Source organism: Miscanthus floridulus, chromosome 8 (genome assembly GCF_019320115.1).
Source record: "Miscanthus floridulus cultivar M001 chromosome 8, ASM1932011v1, whole genome shotgun sequence".
NCBI classification, from domain to species: domain Eukaryota; kingdom Viridiplantae; phylum Streptophyta; class Magnoliopsida; order Poales; family Poaceae; genus Miscanthus; species Miscanthus floridulus.
In genome coordinates, this window is record NC_089587.1 from 69,593,969 (window position 1) to 69,614,398 (window position 20,430).

Genomic DNA, 20,430 nt, shown 5'->3' on the forward strand with positions numbered 1-20,430 from the left:
TCATACCAGATGGCAATATCAAGTTCACACCAACAATAGCCAGGTTCACTAAATTACCAGATTACAATACCAGGTTCACACCAACAATACCCAGGCTCAAAAGCACACAGATTACAATAGCAAGTTCATAGAACCACACAAAAGCACACCAAAAGCACAGGTGGCTCAAAAGGTTGCTTCTGTCTTGATGTTCCCAGCGCAGGCATCAGGTGATGTGTACAGGCCCGATCTTCCGAGAGGTAGCCGGTAAGTTCGATTTGTGGAGATCTCGACGTTGGCGATCCGGCTTCAAATCAGACGCGATTCGAACCCTACAACCGTTACACCACTGCTCCGTTGGTTATCAACCAAGCACAACTTGATTGACCTCGCCAAGAAGGCTTTTCCTGCAAGCGAATCGAAGAGCACAAGCAAGAAGGTAAAACACGCAATCTGAAATTGCAAATATGAATGTTGCGAATATCAATAGAGGGTTCAAGAACTCGGTTCCAAAGGACTAATCGACACAGTGGAGGAGATCAAGAACGGGGGCCCTGGATCACTGTAAAAGGATTTGTCACCACAGTTACAATGAACGATTCAGTTTCTCGATGGAAAACTAAACTCTAAACAAAACCCAATCGTGTAGCAGCGGCGGCGGCTGTGTTTATAGTCTAAGACTCAACCTAGGGTTGGGGATGGCCAGGGGTTGGGCGCCCACAACTTGGGCTTAAGGCCCGACACGATACATGGCCAAGTTGGCCCAAATAGGTGACGCAGCACCTTGCCGTGGTCACACAGAATGATCCACGGACCTTCTGGAGCTGGGACCAGATCCAAAATGACGGCGTCGTCGTCCCCTTTCCAACGCATCCAAGAACAGCCCGTTTCGATGTCGTATGAGAGAGTTATGACCGAAACAGTGACGACGTGTCTGCTGAATCCGAGGGCGACGTGGCAGCTGAGTTGGGAACGAATTGCAACTTGGGGAAGACCATGGCGTCGGTGTGTCCAGCGTGGCGATGTCCTCATCATCCTCCCCTTCTCGAATTGGAGTCATCCTCGACTCCATCTTGGCGATGTCCTCATCATCAGGCCCCTCCCCTCTTGCTCCTAGTGCAAGCGCTTGGGCTCTGACTCCTAGTCTATGCCCCTAGGCTACCTCTAGCTTGCTGTTTGGCCTGCCTCCTAGTGACTGGGGATCTTGGAACCCTGTAAGATGGCAGATGTGACCATGTTATCAACTACACTTGGCTTTAGATTAAGAATAGTGTTGGCAAGAAATGGATCACTTACTACACTGATTGCTCAGGAGGTGTAGGCTCAGTTGGAGTTGTCTTCTTCTTCTTGCTGGTTTGTTTCCCCTTGGTGGAGGCCTTTCTCTTCTTCTTGGCTGGCTCTTCTATTGTTTCTATGATCTCAACAACCTTTGGCTTATAAGTCCTTCTCTTCTTCTTTGGAGGTGCAGATGGTGGTGCATCAGGGTCTGCAACAGTTTCATTGTAGGTTTTCTGCAGGTGTCCAAATCCACCACACCTTTTACACCTTCTCCTGCCCTTGCTGTTGGACCCACCTTCTTCAACTCCAACTATCCTTCTCTTCCTTGGCCTTCCTGTTGCTCTGTTGCATTTAGGAGGAAGGAGGTTGAAGCCAAGGTTTAGCTTTTCCCATTCATCCTTGCTTGGCATTGGAGGCATTGGAGTTGCATAGGCTGCTTTGAACATGTCTACAGAATAGTAGTGGTCAACATAGTCCTCTAAGTCTACCCTTCTGGTGCCAATGAAAGCTAGGGCATGAACACATGGTAGACCAGTTAACTGCCAACCTCTATAGGTGCACTCTCTCTTGTCTAGATCAACAATGAACCTCCAAGGGACCAGGTCCTTGTTGACTCCTCCAACTTCACCAACCATTGGGCCACTCTTGTGAATGTTGTACTTTAGATTTCTGCTTTTGTTGTGCAGCTCCTTCATGACAGCTGGCAGAATCTTGAAGGCAGAAAACTTGGACAGTAGTTGCATCCTGGTGCAAAATCTCTCCATGATCAACTGCCTTATCTTGTCCATTAGCTCTACAACAGGTAATGACTTCTCTTCCCTGATCCAACTGTTGAAAGTCTCTACTATGTTGTTTGTGACATAGTCACATTTGCTTGCTATGCTAAACTTACACCTTGCCCATAGCTGCTTGTGATTGTCCTGCAGCCACCTAGTTGCCTTGGGGCATGCCTTATGCATCTCATTCCAGTGCCTATCATGGGTTGTCTGTCTATAGCACCTTGATGCAGGCCATAAGTTCCTCTCAAACACTTCTCCCCTAAACCTCTTCTGGAAATTCTTGACTAAATGCCTCATGCATTCTCTGTGCTCCACCCCATTACTGAGAACTTTGGTAACAGCCTTGTCTATTCCTTTGCCTACAGTCAGTAAGCATGGAAACAATGTCAGGTGGGGAACATACAACACTCAATTGAAAAACAAGAGCACAATGAATGCAACATACCTGCATCAGTTGAAATAACAAGACCATTTGGGGAACCAATAGCCTTGTGCAGCATCTTCATGAACCATTCCCAATTCTCCTTGGTCTCACTGCCAAATACTCCATAGGCCACTGGGAACATTCAGTTGTGGCCATCTATCCCTACAGCTGATGCTAACTGTCCCTTCCACTTTGCTGTCAAAATTGTAGAATCAATTCCTAAATAAGGTCTGCAACCTTGCAGGAAGCCATCTATGCATGGCTTCAGTGCTACAAACATCCTACTGAATCTTCTCTTCTCATCTACAATCTCCCACTCAATCTCTACAACACTGCCAGGACTCATCTTCTCAATCTCCTTTTTCCAAGAAAACACATGTACAAAACTATCTTCCCAGCCACCCATGATCTCATCTAAGGCCATTTGCTTGCCGTCCCAAACCACGTAGTAGCTCAGCTGTACACAAAAATTCTCCTCCAACTTCTGCTTCAAATCTTTAGCTCCAATAGTTGGATCTTCCCTAAGCCAGTTTATAACGTTGTCCTTCACCCAGTGATTGTTAGCCATACAGTTGTTCTAGAATTTGCTTGTGCTGGCACAATTATGCTTGTGTGGTAGCTTCTTAATCTGCAGCCATCAACCAACGGTTAGCACGCAACAATTGATAACTAAATTAAACTAAATGAAGCATTACAAAGCTCACATACCTGCCATGTCTTGCCATCAGGTAATTGAGATGCATGAATCCTCCACCGACATCTCTTGGCCTTACAATATGCTCGGTACCACCATGACGCACTATATGGAACTACAAGTTCAACTTCATTAAGCACAGCATATTGTCTAATACATCTCTTAAAGCAGAAACCATCTTCAAAAGTAACACCAAGACCTATCTTAGGGTTATCTATGTCAGTGACATGAACAACACCATCATAGTCCCTCCCATCGTCCACAACTAATGGGTCATCATCTTCTGGGTCACTGTCAGGATAGTAAGCAGGGTCAGCATCACCATCATCATTGACCCCATCCTTGTACTTCTCATTCTCATCATCTACTCCTACATACTCCACTTCATCAGCCTCTCCCCAGTCATCTTCAACAATATCTTCTTCTTCTTCTTCAGCAATAGCATCATCATCTTCACCATCATTATCAAGATTAAGACCCTCATCACCATTAGCATCAGCCTCACAATTACCATCATCATTAAGATCAACAGCTTCACCATTGTCATCAGCTACTAGATTAGGCAGTACAAGTTCATCACGGAAGATCATAGCTATTGGCTGACAATTAACCTGACTCTCCTGAGTGATAATAACAGACTGAGAAGACTGAGAGGCATTGGCATTACAACACTTAGACTTTAGCAAACGAGGACCAGTGTCAACAACATGTACAGTCAGTGGCACCTTCCTACTGTCCCAATACACATCAAATGCATGTAACAGAGCATAATCAGAATCTATGCGCACTGTCTCATCCTTGGTTTTGTCAAAGAAGGTGACCTGCAGTTCTTGGTCGACCCCATGGACTATCTCCTCACCAAGGCACCCAAGAAACCCCATCCAAGAGAATTTATCCTTGTCTACCACACGCACGTAATTAGCAGTTACATGATAATCATCGAGCCCATCTGGTCTTTGCTCTACATATGCAGGTACGCTAATCGCCAGTCTACACGCGGAAGTCGGATCCATCCTAAATCAACACAAAGGATAACAACCAAACTAAACGATTTCAAAACCGCAAGCATTCTACCACATCCGCAGGCATTCATCTACAAATAGTAGGGATTCAAAAGACTCACCCTTTCACTAGCCATTTGAATTGCGGAACCCTAGGCAGAGACCTAGGGCACTGCCCGTTCTTCAAGCTGGGGGACTTCATCTTCGGGGCGCGGGGGAACTCTAGATCCTCAACCCCCCATGGCGGATGACGGCCGAGGCTCGATCTGTCAGCGGCGGCGGGCACTGGGTGGACGGCGGCGCGACGAGCAGTGGAGACAAGTGGGTGGCGGCGCGATTGGGAGTGAGCGGCGGCAGCGGGATTGGGGAAATGGCGAGCCTGGAACCCTAACGACGGAGTCGGGTGCGGGCCGGCCGTTACAACTAGGTCAAACGAGACCAGGTTGGGACGGCGCCAAGTCTGGTTCAGGGGCACCCGATGTCCAAAACGAAGTTTTCTCTCTCCAAAACAGGGTGCAACTGGGTTGCGGTGCCCACTGGCAGTATTTCCAAAAACCAGAGTGTCTCACGGCAAAAGATGGAAAACGCAGTGTCCGCCAGCAAAGACGCGTCATTTGGCATGTCCAATAGCAAAATTTGCCGTTTATTTACTATGAAAATATGCTTCATAACTAATTGGGTGATATTAATTTTGTATCATTAGTTTTAAGTAGTTTTCACATAAATTTGGTTAAACTTTAAAGTTCTCGGAAAGTAAGGAGGGAATTGCTAAAGCATAAGCGCCTATTTTTTAAGTTTTATTCAGGCGACGTATCAGGGACCGTTTGATTTAGATCGAAGGGTTGTTGTTCATCTTCTACCTTGAGTAACTGCTCAATTTCTATTTCACGTCCTGAAATCAGGCATCTGAGATATAGCCATATAGGAAATGTGTGGTAAGATTTTTATTTATTTTTTTTTAGGGGGAGGGGTTGACGGGGGGAATACATTGTCAACAAACAAACAAAAATGAGAAGAGACGAGAGAGACCAAAAGCTGAGTCCATCGTCCGTGCAGTCTGCACAAAGTTGTCGCCGGCCCCCCGGCGGTTGTGTGATGGCGCCGTGGCGGCCTGGCATGGCGTGGACGAGGGGGTCCGATTCCGAACGGGGACGAACAGCGAGGCGCTGTGCCTGGCCGCCTGGCCCTGCGAGCGAGAGGATGCTCATGCTCTTGCTCCCCCACCGCAGCGCACGCGTACGTACCTTACCTGACATAGACATGTCCTTCTCTCTCTGCCTCTGCGTCTGTGTCGTCTCATCCCGTCCCGGCCCCATGTCAAACCACCCTGCCGTAAACCTCGTTGACACATGCCATAGCGTCGTGTCTCCGGTAGGTAGGTAGGTAGTCGTTGCATTGCACAGATTCATCAGTACCACGCGGGCCAAGAGCGATGCACCGCCGCAGGTCATCTCGCGGTGGTATTTAAATGGCAGGAGCACAACACCAGGTGGTATTTAGATTTAGAATTCAAGGTGACTGGTGCATGAATGGGCAGGTATGTAACAGAGGACCGAGAGCCTCAAAACAGGGCAAGATTATGGGCAGGTTACCATAGACTCACACAAACCGCTACAATTCTGCAAATGGGAGCTAGGATGCAAACAGCTGCCCAAAGTGGCATCAACTTCGTCCTTTCTCAGCATCTCATGTCGTACAGGTCATGTGATACTTGCACCATGTAAGATGTAACAATATACTATGGCAGCAGCCAAGTGTACTACAACACAACCCATGGCAGCAGCCAGCAGAAACAGCACATGATCAGGTCTCATGTCTCAAAACAACTACAAACAACAACGGGTGCACATAGACAAACAAAGCCAAGAACATCCGGTCACCACTCACCACAAGGAGGGATCCGAATAACACAACAGCATGAACCACAACAGCAAGGAAACATTAGTAACATGGATGGAAGCAACCAAAAGGTTTGTAGGGCATATAACGGTAAGCAAGAGTTCATAGTCTCCAATCCCCAAGTTTTTTTTTCAGTACCAACCAGGACACAGCAAACAACTGAACACAGGGTAAAAGTCCAGGAGTTTCGCCTTTGTTGCATCAGGGACAAGAGCATCACGCAGACCGACCCCCGCTTCCCTCTAGTAAGATAAAGAGAAGCTCTCCTCTATGTGCAAGTGCAAGGTAAAAAGGACCCAGCCTCGACCCGGGATTTCCCCATCTCTCTGGCTCCGGGCGTAGGCGCTTTACTCACGGCAGAACGGTGAAGGAAGAAAAAAAAAGGCCGAGCCCATAACTTAAAAACAAAAGACACATGTCGTGACTTCTTTCCTCCCCTTTTCATATATATGTCTATCTCTATTATATATAAGCAGTGCCATCAGCACCTCCTGTACCTACGACATCTAGTGCATCAGCTGGCGAGGCGCGCGGGGACGCACGGGAGTCTTCGACGGGCTCACCCTGAAAATAAAATATCACAGTAGGCCAGCTCTGTTATCCACACCCAGCTCCTCTATACCCTACTGCAAAGTGTCAAAATATCAGATTTTACCTTATTGGCAAGGATCCCAGTATCACACCACTGCAGTTGAGAGCAGCAGTAGCACTTTCAGCCTGAAATATTAAGAAACAAATGGACCTTAAGATGGGGGTTTATTTCTTGAAAAGAATAGGGGAAATAATAATCAATTATGTTACAAAAAAAACACCATCTAAAGGACCTAGCTTTTACAAATATATTGAATTGAGCATTGCCTTCACAAAATAACTAGCACCAGAAGGCTCGAGACAGTAAGGCAGTGCGAAGCAACAAATCAGTTATATACTAGCAGAGACTAGTGATGAAATATCTTACATTAAAAAAAACAGGTCACAGTGCTGAGCAAAACATGATGACAAGGCGCAGGTGTTAACAGTTCTACTAGAAGAGTTAGGACCACTTATAGTCCTCAAGGCTCAATCTTAAACAATCAGCGTAGATTAGCACGCAGAATTAGACATTTGAACAGTAGACCTTAACTTGGAGGGTACTGACCAACCAAATATGATTCACTCAAACCACCAACAATTCCTAGGGAAATATTATATAACAGAAGAAAATAGTTAAAGGTAAAGCTTTATTTGAGAAAACAAAGATTCAAACTCATTGTTCTAAAGTTCTCCAGTTTTGGCTAAAAAATGATAGGTTCTTAAACTGTTCTCTACCTAATTAATTTGGGTGCTGAGAGCTAAATATCAGCACACAAGACAAGTCTCGTTGCACATACATTTCTACCTCAATTAATTTGGGTTTCCAAAGCTGAAACACTATCTGTCTAGAAACTAAAATCAGTGATGCAAATTTCTTCTATGTGAACAGCACAGGATATTCTACTGCAAAGAAAGTTACCGCATGCTTCTCAGCAACATATTCTTAGCATTTTAGTATTTGGAGACGATATAATGACCCATCAAAACAATGCTAAAAACATATTTAAAATGTGCACTGCAGGCAATTTTTGCGTATAATATTTCCCTCAAAAAAAGTTGCGCAAATATGAAGAAGGTATGCGAGCTAACCATCACAAATTCCACAAAAGCGATGCGAGTAGAATGATGGTAGTCACCAAGCAACCTCAGTCGAAAGACCTGTAGCAGTCATTGCAATGAGCCAATGATACTGTGCTGGTTGAATTGTCATTTCTGCAAACATTTAGCAACACAGACTGTACAGAAAGGAAATGATGTTTGAAGTAAAGAATGACCAACCTCTCCACATATAGACTCAAAGAATAATTTCAGATCTGCCTGAGTGACCTGCAGTAAGTGCATATATTAAAATAGAATAATGACAAAATGAATACCTAGTGGTAGCATGAGTGTAGGTAGCAAACCTTCTTGTCAATGTTTGTGCAGTAAATAGTCCTTGCACACATTTCCCGTTCATCATCAGACTGCAGATCACAGAAAAATGGCAAACTTTTTTAGAGACCATACCAGATACAAGCATGAACCTTGAGCCATGAACTTAAGACAAGCATGTTGATTCCTGAAGGTTGCATACCCTGGGTAGGAATGTTGGGTTGACTGGTGCAATGGCGGTCTTTGATGGCAGAACCCTGACAGGATAATATCCAAGCACAGTTCCTGACAGATTCAGAGCAGACCTTGCACCCTCTGGAACATGGATGTTTATCACCCAATGAACAGTAGATTCATTACACAAAGTAAGCAAACTGAAATATGGTTGGATATGGATATGTTACCCTCATCAGTGAACTCTATGAAAGCGAACCGAAGGACTGAATTTGGGTCCCCACACATGCGACAGTCCACAACCTTCAGAGAGCATATCCAAGATTATGCACAGTTGCATCAAAATCAAATGGGGAACTAAATATATGTAAGGGGGTTTACAACTGTCCCATAAATTTGTACCTGTCCGCAATTTATAAATAGTGCTGCCAGGTTTTCTTCAGTAACCTGAACAACAAAAGAGAAATTAGCACCAGAACTACATATAATTGCTAGTTAGCAACTCAAACATTATGTGACACTATAACCGTGAATAAACAGTGTACTACAGAAGCTAACTATAGAATATAACAGTTAGATAAATATTTCCCTAATACATCACCCAACTTTTTCAACTTCAATTGGCAAAAAAGTGGCACTATCAGGTATGACAGAAAAGGAAGAAAAGGGCATGGCTATACAAAGCTATGGCAACAACTACATGTCTTAAGAAACGTTGACTATTCACAATTACTTTGTATTTTACAAAAAATCAGCAGTATGATTAACTACATCAGCAAACACTATCTTAGGAGCCATAACAGTGGGCCAAACTTAAATATGTGCATTGCAAAATGTTTCTGTGTTCTGCATCTACAACGACGACAAAAGCCTTTTGTCCCAAACTCCCAATCCAAGGTAGGGTGCGCCTCTTCCTTTTCCATATATTAAGAAAGAGCAGGGCATATGCCTGTCAATGCTTTACACCAGGAGCAATATCGTAGGTGGAAGACTAAAGACAAGACACGGTCTTGATCATCTAAGTGGCCCCTTGGACCCAAACGGCAACATATATCAATATACTATTAGGCCTTAACAATGACTTTAAAACAACATTAGACAACCAGAATTTGCATCAGCTACAAGCTAAAGCTCAAGCAAAGCTATGGACAGGTTGTAGAAAACAAGATAGTATTGTTTCCATACATCCAAAGCAACAGAGGATGGTGAACACAGGGCATGCCATGCTAGTACCAAACAACTTTCTGTCCAACATAATCACAATCAAATACAGCATAGTTATGACAATGAAGAAGATATTCACTTATACCAACTTGCATTTATACATTTTTCTCAACAGAATTAATTTAAGACTGAAATGGTCACCATGCTTCAGCAAAGTTGTTGCATGTGTAAAATGGAGTATGCAACAACTGACAACTATTCTGATAATGCAAATCCATTGTACACATGCAATACACTGTTTGAACAGCCAGCCCATAAATGTCAATGAGGTACAAAATTACTTATCGAGGTGTTGCACTTGCTCTACTGTAATGCCAAAGAGAAAGTAAGTTTATTAGTTCCTATAGATACTACCACGCATATACCAGATCGCATTCTGCAATATAGAAGTGTTGCTGTTCTAGAAAATACATGCACTATAAAGACCATACAACACTGCATCTAAACCTTGCAACAGCAATACTCATGCACAACTAAGCATATCGGCATTCCTTCCCAACACGCAAATACTAAATGTTCACTCAAAGCTTATGACTGTAAGCACTGATGCCAACTACAAATAGTCAAACAGATATAAAGTGTACAACGACAAGCGGAATGTCAACATCTCCCATAGCATACATGAAAGGAATGTAGACAAATGTGCGCAGAGTTTGACAGGAATCAACCAAACATGGTCCCCTAGGTATTGCACAAAATAGAACTTGTTCCTTGCACTCAAGAATATATGGAATTCTGAGAAAAATTAAAAAATTCAAAAGCAGAGGCACCTAGTATTTCTAGCAGTCTCTACAGCACAACATGGTCTAGCTACTGATTGTCCTTTCCTGGTGGCACTCCACAAAAGGAACCTCAAAACAGAGCTCTTCAAGGTCACACTTCCTAGTAAGGAACCCTTGCTACATAGGTGATCAGGGAGTCCATAATAAGCATCTTAGACAAAATCAGAAACATGATTTTATAGACCTTTGCTACATAGGTGATCCAACAAGAGATGTCATGACACAAACCACATGAACAAAAGCAAAGATGCCACACTGCCGCAGACAGAAGCACATGGCAAGTGAAATGAAACAAAGAAAGATGAACCACATCATCAGAGAAGAACAATACTAAAGGCTCGCTGAAGCACACACAGGCAGCCAAGCACATAAAAGGCAAAACAGAACAGAGCATACAGCTTTCCAGATTCCGCACGGAACAAATAGCCAAGCAGCAGCGGGAGATAAACTAGCAGAAAGTGGCATCCAAATCTACCAAAGCAGCAGCACAAAAAGGATGGCTCATACTCGGGGGCAGCAACGCCTACGCCTCTACTGCGTAGTGGCGTATGCTACATCCCAACCTGTGCTCCCCGAGTCATCCCGCTCATGAGTCATGACAAAACATCATCCGATCTCGTGATCGCATCCTGTTGCCCGGGAGCACGCACGGACAGAACCCAAAATCTCACCGAGTAATCATCACCGGTAGTGCGACGAAAAACAAAATAACAAATTAGCATCAGAGATCGCTCGATCGATCGGTATCGGTAGGTAGGCCGCTAGCGGAAGAGGACAATTCCCAATTGGCGCGAGTAGACACCGAAATGGGAGGAAGGAATGGATCGGACCTGGTGATCGATGTCGGAGACGTAGACGGTGCGGCGGATGACCTCGTCGCGCTGCGCCATGCTGGTGCGGCTGTTGGTCCGCCGCCTGCCGGGGTGGCCGTGGCCGCCGAACCCTCCACCGGCTCCGCCCTTCTTCTGCACAGCAGCGAGAAGGGCGGATCACGACGATCATCAGCGGGAGACATGGGAAATGGAATCGATGCGAGCGGGCGGGCGCGGGCGCGCGGGGGGGTGGGGCGCGGGCAGCTGAGAGGCCAATTAAGGACTATCCTTACCCTGCCGCGTCCGGCGTCGGCGACGGCCGGGAAGCCGACGACGCCGCGGTGGCCCGCCGGCGAGGCGACCGCGAAGCCGGCGTTGGCGGCCGGGTAGAAGCCGTAGGCGGCGGGGGAGAGCGGCGCGGGCGTGAGGGGCCCGGCGCCGACGGCGGTGACGGCGACGGGGGAGGCGAGGGAGGGCGGGACGAACTCCTCCGCCATGGGGTTGAGCTTGGAGAGGAGGTCCTCCAGATCCCGCATCTCGCGCTCCCCGGCTTCAGCGGCGGCAACGCCGGCGCCCGGCGCCTCCTCCTCCTGGCGCGGCGGCGCGGCGTGGTCGACGGCGGCGGCGGCGGCGGCCTCGACGACGGCCATCGGAGTCGTCGGTCGGGGAGGGGAGCGGAGGAGAGTGGAGGTGAGGGGAGAGGAGGGTTCTGGAAGGTTCTGTGGCGGGGTCGGAGAAGACGAGGCGGGGGCTGGCGGGCGTATATATAGAGCCAGGCGTCCCAGCGGAGGTGGATCGGGGGCAGGGGTGATGCGCAGCGCAGGCAAGCCGCAGCAGAACAACCGGGAGGAAGAGGGGATGCAGCACGGAAGCGGGTGGGTGGTGGGTCGTCGCGAGGATGATGCCTGGCTAGCCTAGGCGCGCATCGGCGGGTTGGTGGTGAGAGCAGAGCGGAGCAGAGCCGACCGGCGCAGAGCAGCAGCAGGGGACGGCCGGCAAGAGGAGCGGGGGGAGATGCGCGTCTGCGCCTCTCTCTCCTCTTCCTCGGTCTCTCTCTCTCTCTCTCTCTCTCAGACGGACAGGCAGGCTCCCCTTCGCCTTTTTTGGGCGCTGCCTGCCCCCTCCGGGGTACGGTGGTGGTGCACTGCTGGTGCTGGTTGCTACTGCCTTTCTTCCTCTCTCCCGTCCCGTGCGTGCGCCTGTCCCCTTCCGCCCGCCGGTGCTGCTGCCTCTTTCGCCAAAAGCCCCTCGTCACACCTCCATTTCTGATTTCTCACAACGCCTTCCAACGGCCACGGCTTCCTTGCGAGCGATTAATGCCCGCTAATCCAGTCCAGCCAGTAGTAGCGTCACGTTGGACTCTCTTGGATTAGTCTTAACGTGTGTGCTTAATATTGTTTTTCCGGTGTGATTTGCCAATCTTTATCGGATAATAATAAGGTGATAAATAAAGGAAAGGAAATCCATTTTCTCGGATATGGATCATATCTCCTGCTAGCTAGGAAACTGCTGTTGTGACGGTGATGATAGAATTTATTATAAAAAGAAAACGATCACGGTTTATTTGGACATATATCTCCTGCGAGGAAAGCACGTTTGTGTAAGCCATTATTTTGGTATTATTAATTAGTGAACCTTATCGGTGGTGGCCGGTGATGATAAAGTTATTACATAGAAACAGATTAAGATTTATGTGAAAATGACTGTATCTCGTGCGAGGGAATTGAAGCGTTAACGTTTTCCTCCTAACATGGTGATGAGTCATAACGACATGCTTCAGTGCATACCAAACATACCGTGTACGGGAACAAGAACAAGCTTTGATACACCCAATCTATAGCATGCGTGGAGGCCTATCTTTTCAGTTGTAAGAAACCATAAATATCTTGTACATTGCCTTCTCCTAACCTACTGCATCTACGTGTAATATTATTGGAATGGATATATCCACCATACCGAGAAGGACAATACAAGAATATAGCATTTAATTCGTATTATCTATCGGAAATACTTCAACACGCGTCCATCCGCCCGCGTCCGTTCGGACGCGGCTTCCCACTCCGATCGTCTGCTTCTCTCAAGAAAAAAAAATCTTCCCGCTCCATCTCGCACTCCCCATCTCTCGGCCTCTCTCACATCCGCTAACAGCAGCAGAGCCCCGCGCCGCCACCACTGCCTCCTTCCTCCACCCAAGCCGACCATGCCGCCTCCTCCCTCAGTTCACGCAACGCCTCCCAAGCCTCTTCCCCAAGCCAACGCCGTCGGGATGCCCCGCAGCCACGGGCCGCCGCCGCTGGCCCTGCCAATGGTGGCTAGGCGAACGTGCCGGGGACGACTTGAGGCGAACGTGCCGGGGCGCCTCAGGTCGTCCCCGGCCAAGCCAAGGGGTACCCACGAGCGCGGTCGGTACCGGTGGTGCTCGCGCACCGCCGCTCGCCGCCGGCTCCCACCCTGACGGCCAGAATCGACCGCCCCGGTCTCCCCCCCCCCCCCCACATGTTACAAACGTATGTTTTAGATGTTTCAGAGGTATGTTGCAAGTGTTTCATATGAATGTTGCAAAAGTAGATCTAGATGTTGCATATGTTGCAATGACTATACACATATGTTGCAAAGGTCTATTTCAAATGTTTCATTTGTTTTTTCAGATGTATGTTGCAAGGGTTTTTATTTGGATGTTGCATATGTGTTCACACATATGTTGCAAGTGTTTTTATCCAGATATTGCGTATGTTTAGCAATGGTTTTTCAAGTATTTTTCGGTGTTTTTGTAAGTGTTTTAGACGCATGTTTCAATCATTTCATCTGCCTTCGGGTGCATGTTGCAAACGGTTTATCTGGATGTTTCAACAGTAGATCGGGTATGTACATGTTGTGATGTGACTCACTTGCCACAGCCACCTACTGCAGCTGCTGGTGCCGTGTATGCGTGTGGGAAGCGAAGAGATGGAGCGTTGCGCGGCTGCGGGCGCGAAAGCGAAGGGGGAAGTACGGGGAACGGAGTGGGCGGTCCCCGCCTAGCGCGGGCGTGTAGCAGCCGCGAGCGTCCGTCTGGGACGTCCGGGCGCTAATAATTTCCATTATCTATATAGTAAAGGTATCATGAGATTAGTGGGCATTTAACTTCTTGCCATTGTGAGGGATCAGGCTTAATTAGCCCCTCCTGTCTTCACCCCTGTTACGAAAGTGGCAAATCATTTGCCACTCATTCTTTCATAAATGGCAATAACTTGACTATTCTGTTTTGGTCTAACATCACATTGTCGTTTTGTTGTAGTGAATCTAGCCCTCGATAAGTACAGCATGTGGTTGGACTCTCGGAATGCATAATACAACGTGCGGGCTATTATTCCAGTGTGACTTTGTAGTTTTACTCTTATTGTCAACACAGGCGATGCATGGTAAACTCAAAACGTGAGGACGGCCTACCTTTTGACGATAAGAAACTATTAATGCTCACCCTATGATGGGCCTCAATACAAATGTGAGTTGACCAACTCAAACAGCTTTGCTTTTTTTTTTTTTGTCGTGGAACTTATTTTAGAATTTGTATAGCAAAAAGTAAACTCCAACAGATATTCTGACTTTATAAAATAGGAAACTAGCTATCTTTTTATTTTCGGTGGCCATATATAGCCAACCATGGGCGCTTGCTATCTGATTTTGTAAAAAAAATAGCAAGGCTGTTGTGGATCTCTTCTTTTTTGAGAAGTTTTCTATTTTACAAAGTGACTAAACAATGAAATTTGGCTATTAATTTTAGCCAAGTTGTTGGAGTTGTTCTTAGAATGTATGCCATATTGCCATAGATGAGGCATGAATGTTTCTTATTGTAAGTTTCCTTATGACGACACTTGTTGCATCAACGAGTAAATTGATCGATCGGACATGTCTTACTATTTAATTAAAAGAAAGAAGAGTATGGCACTCTATTATTATCATTATAATCTCTGGGGAAAAAAAGTTATCATGTGACAATAATATGTTACGTGCATGGACAATGGTCAAACAAGTTATTACCTCATTTTGCCACGCTTGCAGGTTTAGACATTGCTAATCTAGGCATCGCGTGTTTAGATTTTTTATAAATTCTCATCCACTTCATATGAAACACATGATTCATCCGTGAGGAAGTGAACTGTTTGCGCTCAATAAGCAATGTTCCAAACTAGGCAGGCTTGGTGACAACCAAACCTTAAGACATATCTCCTTGGTCTTAAAATAGTTGCATATCTTGTTTCCTAAGGAGCCAATTTTTTTTTTAAAAAAAACTAGATCTATAAGAAAATATTATCTCCATTTGTATCTTCTAAAATTTTAATATATTTAATAAAAAATATATCTCTATTAATAATGGTATACTTATTATCCACGTAAATATTAGTATATTGTTTATATAGTATACTATATAAGAATACCACCTCGTATGCAACCTTTGAAGCTCTCCGGTGCAAAAACAAAATACCACAAGGGCCTTTCTTTACACGAAACAGAAGATGACGAGGGTGGTTGTTGCGTTCCATTCCCAGTTCCACGCGTGGTCTGACGGGCTCTCGTTCTATCCATCCATCAGCAACAGCGACCAGCTCCTTTGTTGGTTGGTTCGCCTGGCCTGGCCCGCACGCCCTCATCTCGGCGGCCCAAAAGCCCAAAACCAGACGACGCAACGCAGCACAGCAGGAGGCGCGCTGCTCTGGCTCGCGTGGACCCGGCCCTGCGTGGACTGCGGCCGCGAGGTCCGCGCTCTCCAACGTCCTGTTTCTCCGGCGCACGTAGACCCGGAGCGCGGCAGGGTGGGCGTGCCATGCTAGCCGACGCGTGGCAAGGACACGTGGAACGGTTTTCTCGAACGAGCGTTTGTTCTTCTACTGCTACTGCTAGGAGCGTGGTAACGCTACGGTTTTATTTTAGAGTTATATATGAAAACAACCAAATAACGATTTTTGTTTCCAGAGTTTAACTTTCACATAATTGTATATGACCATGTATATACAATTCGAGAAACACTTACACATAACAAGGCACAATAAAGTTATTTCTCGCATTAACCATATAATTTATAATCTGCCTAAGTCCTTAAACATGTCTTGAACATCTTTATGGCCATTTCATACAAACTTCATCCTAAATAATCAAAGATGTCGTACCAAGCTTCTTAAAGTAGATATAGCTTCTTAAAGTAACTCTATAATTCACTTTTGATAAATGAAAGAAAAAATTGTATTTGATCTTTTTTAAAATTAAATAGTAGATATAGTCGTAAATATATGTGCGCAACCGTGATGGATATTTATCTGGTTGTTCCTCAGTTTCTCCTTCTCTCCCATCCTGTTTTTCTTTCTTCAGATGATTTTCGGGTACTAGAAAGCTAACTAATGAAAATTATTAGACAAAAGAAAAAAAAAAGCATTTTTTCTTGACATAATCAACTGATTTATCAAGTAAGTTTTAAGTACTCTATCTGTTTTAAATTGTAAGTCGTTCCAGCTTTTCTAGATACATACTCCCTCCATTCTAAATTATAAGTCGCTTTGACTTTTTTGGTTCATCTATTTTTGCTATGTATCTAGACATATTATTATATCTAAGTGCATAATAAATTAGATGTACCAAAAAAATCAAAGCGACTTATAATTTGAAATGGAGGAAGTAGTTTTTACTATGTATATAGACAATGTATATTTACGTGCATAGCAAAAGCTATATATCTAAAAATTAGAACAAAACTAACTGTCTCTAGCTTGCGTGTTTTATTTCATAATGGCCTTTTATTTTTATAAGCACATGTCAAGTCGGTTCGTTTATTTTGTAAACTCGGTCGGGACGTGTAGTGTGTTACGTCTAACTCCTCTCTTTGGAGGATGAAACCGGATATTTCTTCTTTTTTTTAAAAAGGCAAAACCAAATGTGCTAAACCTCTCTGTGGGCCCGAACTGTAAGTGACCCATTTTGCTTCCTTGTCCGCCATTGATATTTTATGAGAAGAAAGGGGTAGACCTTTCCAGGTTTAGCCACGCTGCAGACGCTCCACTGCTCCTACTGATGCATGGGGTCACCAAACCAGGTCCCACGTGTTCTTGATGGAAACATGTGAGTGGGTATGTTGGCAGGTCTATCGTCATTCCTTATTGACGCAATACCAGAACGGCACGAAGAGTTTTGGAAGGGACGCGTCAGATGGGGCGGGGCTTGGCGTGGGTTTTTTCATTATAATGACAATTCTGAAAATTGCCTTGATCGGAGTCATGGATCCCTCCTTCCTATTCGCCTTGACTAACTTCCATATTTGCCTTAATTGACTTTCATTGGTTTCCATTTTATCATAGATTGCGGGATGTGCTGGAAATTACCTTGATCGGAGTTACGGATTCCTCCTTCCTATTTGCCTTGACTGACTTTTATATTTGCCTTGATTGACTTTTATTGGTTTCCAATTTACCGTAGACTACGGGGTGTGTGAGGCGTGCATTGAAACCTGGGTGGGGGAGATCCAAATAACGTTGGGTATCGGATCAAGTTGAAGCATGTGAGAAATGATTAGTAGCCATAGATTTTAATGATACGGTAATCCTGGGTACAATTTCATTGGTGCGCGGAGGAATTTTTTTTTAAAGATCTAGTATAGTTTTGATTCGTCACTTATAGTAGACATAGGGGGGGAAACGATTTTCGAACCCCAAACCTTTAGAAGATCAGGAGGAGGGCGACAAACTCGCTCGGCTGTATTTTTTTTTTGTCCCCTTTTATATGAATTTTTGTACTGTTTGTAAATTGCAACCGGGTGGGTTCGATTACAGGAAACTCGCCCAAAATCATAGTCACCCAAATTATCGTATTTCCTTGGGTAGACGATCGGGTATCGGTTTTTAATACCCGAGTGTTACAAAACCCGAAGTACTATGTTAACTGAGGCTTTGTTTGGATTACGGTGGATTTTAAGAATCTAGATGAAAAACTTAATGTATTTTATTTTTATTAGATTCCATACATGTATATTAAAATCCACTATCCCCAAAAAAAACGTTGAAGTTTACTAAAATCCTAGTATATTTGAATAGGATTCTAAGATTCTGAGTTTTTTTTATTCAGATTAATAAAATTTCATTTTAACAAACGGTACATCATGTTTTTGGGTATTGTTCGCGAACTATTTCAGCAGTACTTTTCAACGAATAAACAGTATTTTCCTCCCACAACAAATCAGCATAAGTCAAATTTCAGCGAAATAAACAGGGTCGCAGGTAACTCTCTCTCTCTCGGGTGCCGTCTTTTGCTTGAGAAGAAGAAAGTGTGTGCGCAGCCGATTTCGATTTGGATTCCTTCTTTTTTTGTTATCTGTAGAATAAGCCCCCGATGTTTGCGGTTTAAATTGTGTATATATAAGCTATTTGGACGCGCAGGCGCTTGTGAATTGTGATGAAAGAGTGGATGCGGGCTTTATTCGGAGCAAGGAAGAAGGAATTGGAACGCGGAACGTTTCGGTTTCGGGTGGAATGAACAGATGCATATTCGGTGGGTCGTAGTCGCACCGCTGCCGCGCGCGGCTTATCTTGTCCAGCTTTCTGCCTTTCGGTTGCTGCTGGGGTGAGCCCTGACGACGCGACGCGATGCGATGCCGATGCGGCCCCTTTTGGCAACAGGTCGCATAAAAAGTGACGTCACCGCCGGCCGGGCGCCGGGGAGGGTGGAGCTGCGTCTGCATTCCCCCGCAGGCCGCAGCGCCCGGGTTGGTTGGCCCTGGGCCCCTGGCCGGCACCCATCTGCGCCCCGCCGTGCGCTGTTCCTCTCCGGTGGGCTGCGGCGTGTGTAGGAGTACGTGCAAAAGTGCCCACCGCGCTCTCTTGTGCAGCACTTCTGTGTGCGCGTCAGGACTCAGGACAGGAGACGCGCTCAGAATATGCTATCATATATATGATCTGCACCCGCCGTGCAGTGCATTGTTGCTGCTTTGGGCAGTCTGGCCGGCGTGAAAGTGAGAAAGGCTCTTTTTTTCTCGGCCGGGGCAGGGCACCGGCAAGCAGGCGTCGTACTGCACAGCTGGCTGCTGTGTTTACAGGCTGGGAGTTGTGACGGGCGAGGCGGCCGAGGCCGGGGCAGCGCCGGTTGCGTCGTGGGCTTGTGCGGTGGTTCCGGTGCAACGCGGCTAGTTCCACACAGACAGACACAGGCACATACAGCTATCTGCTGCGTCTGCGTGCCAAACGGACGGAACACATGCCATGTCCGGAGGAAAACGACCATGCATTCGTCGTGATCGTACGTGAACCAAGAGAGCGGGGGTAAGTTTGCATTTGAAGCAAAGGCGATCGATCAGGCGGGTCTCAGTGAGTGAATTTCCCCTGATCATGCGCGCCTTCAGCCAAAAAAAATCGTACTAACCCTGTCACGTACGCGCCTTCAGCCAGCCCCCCCCCCCCCCCCCCCCCCCCCCCCCCCACCCCACCCCCCAAAAAAAAAACTTCCTTTGCATGCCAAGTTCGACAATAATGCTGGACTCCCTGCCATTGTTGAATCAATCATAGTTTGCGCCTTTGATCTTTGTCATTTTGACTTTTTTTTTGCGAAATTCTTTGTCATTTTGCCATGTGATGCCTTACTTTAACCTTTTTCTTCAATGATGAGCAACACAAAAAACTACCTGATTGGCCTGCTGCTGCCCGAGTGAATGAGTCGTCCTAGATCAGGGGTCATTGTTAACCTGTTTTTTCAGGCGATATAATTCTCCTAGAGGATCTTAAGGTATGGTCCGTGATAGATGTTGTTATTGTTGTATGGAGTCCTTCCTTTGTCCCGATCGTCTGACTGATAAGCCATGACTGAAAGTACTATTGGCTGATTTGTTATGAGAGAAAAATACTATTTATTGGCTGAAAAAATACAGCTTACAGGCCAAACGAACATGACGCTTATTTTATTTTTCTTATCTTAATATATAATGTAATATGATAATACGTAGCCCTCGTGCGTGTCCAAGAAAAAAAAAATCAACACAAACTACCTGGTTGGATCCCTGATGCTGCTCCCCAGGTGTCAAGGATGCCTTGCATGTCATGACCCATACTATAGGCTTCTGTATTAAGTGTGTGTATGTGTCAGGCCTGCGAGCCATAGCTGTGTTGGCCCATTAGGTTGAACCCAAGTCAGGCGATAATAATGGGTGAAGATATAGCATGGTCGGTTGGCTGGTTCGTATCGTTGCTGGTTCGTAAAGAAGTACTATTGGTTAGTTTGTGTGAGAGAAAAATACTGTTCTGGCTAAAAATTTACGATCGTTTACGACAAGCCATAGCCAAACGAACAGGCTGCCGAGGCTACCCTAGTAACAGCCATCGATGAAACTACTCCCAACTCCCTCGTCTTTTATTCTGAGTTCTTCCGAGTTCTACTCCTAATCCCCCAAAATTCATGCTATTCTACCCACATTTGTAACTCAACTACCC

The 20,430-nt window shown here is 45.8% G+C and overlaps 2 protein-coding genes across 5 annotated transcripts; both read right to left on the reverse strand.

Annotated features, from left to right (window-relative positions):
• Positions 1-914: 914 nt before the first annotated feature.
• On the reverse strand, positions 915-3,081 carry LOC136472457 (uncharacterized). Its single transcript, XM_066470159.1, has 3 exons — positions 2,482-3,081; positions 1,276-2,395; positions 915-1,191 (listed from the first exon to the last, which is right to left on the reverse strand). Coding segments are annotated over exons 1-3 (1,242 nt in total). The 5' UTR covers positions 2,603-3,081; the 3' UTR covers positions 915-1,190.
• A 3,030-nt stretch (positions 3,082-6,111) lies between these two features.
• Positions 6,112-12,238, reverse strand: LOC136476624 (polyadenylate-binding protein-interacting protein 12-like). Of its 4 annotated transcripts, none has more exons than XR_010763672.1 (10): positions 11,284-12,238; positions 11,009-11,143; positions 8,575-8,619; positions 8,403-8,475; positions 8,201-8,313; positions 8,031-8,090; positions 7,906-7,953; positions 7,717-7,816; positions 6,710-6,771; positions 6,112-6,618 (listed from the first exon to the last, which is right to left on the reverse strand). XR_010763672.1 is itself a non-coding variant. In XM_066474538.1 (10 exons), exons 1-10 carry the CDS (start codon positions 11,638-11,640, stop codon positions 6,561-6,563), a joined length of 1,020 nt encoding a protein of 339 aa, XP_066330635.1. In that variant the 5' UTR covers positions 11,641-12,228; the 3' UTR covers positions 6,112-6,560. The 4 variants fall into 4 exon arrangements, 3 of the variants coding, with proteins under 3 accessions (XP_066330635.1, XP_066330637.1, XP_066330636.1); XM_066474538.1 differs by having other exon boundaries at positions 7,717-7,785; positions 11,284-12,228; XM_066474540.1 differs by lacking the exons at positions 6,112-6,618; positions 6,710-6,771 and having other exon boundaries at positions 7,728-7,839; positions 11,284-12,237.
• Between the last annotated feature and the right edge of the window lie 8,192 nt (positions 12,239-20,430).

Coding starts and splice junctions, on each gene's coding strand:
- LOC136472457 (XM_066470159.1), bottom strand. CDS start 2,602: ATGTTCCCAGTGGCCTATGGAGTATTTGGCAGTGAGACCAAGGAGAAT. Junction 2,396..2,481: donor TGTTATTTCAACTGATGCAG/GTATGTTGCATT, acceptor TACTGACTGTAG/GCAAAGGAATAGACAAGGCT.
- LOC136476624 (XM_066474538.1), bottom strand. CDS start 11,640: ATGGCCGTCGTCGAGGCCGCCGCCGCCGCCGCCGTCGACCACGCCGCG. Junction 8,091..8,200: donor ACCCAACATTCCTACCCAGG/GTATGCAACCTT, acceptor TGTGATCTGCAG/TCTGATGATGAACGGGAAAT. Junction 7,954..8,030: donor GCACAAACATTGACAAGAAG/GTTTGCTACCTA, acceptor CACTTACTGCAG/GTCACTCAGGCAGATCTGAA.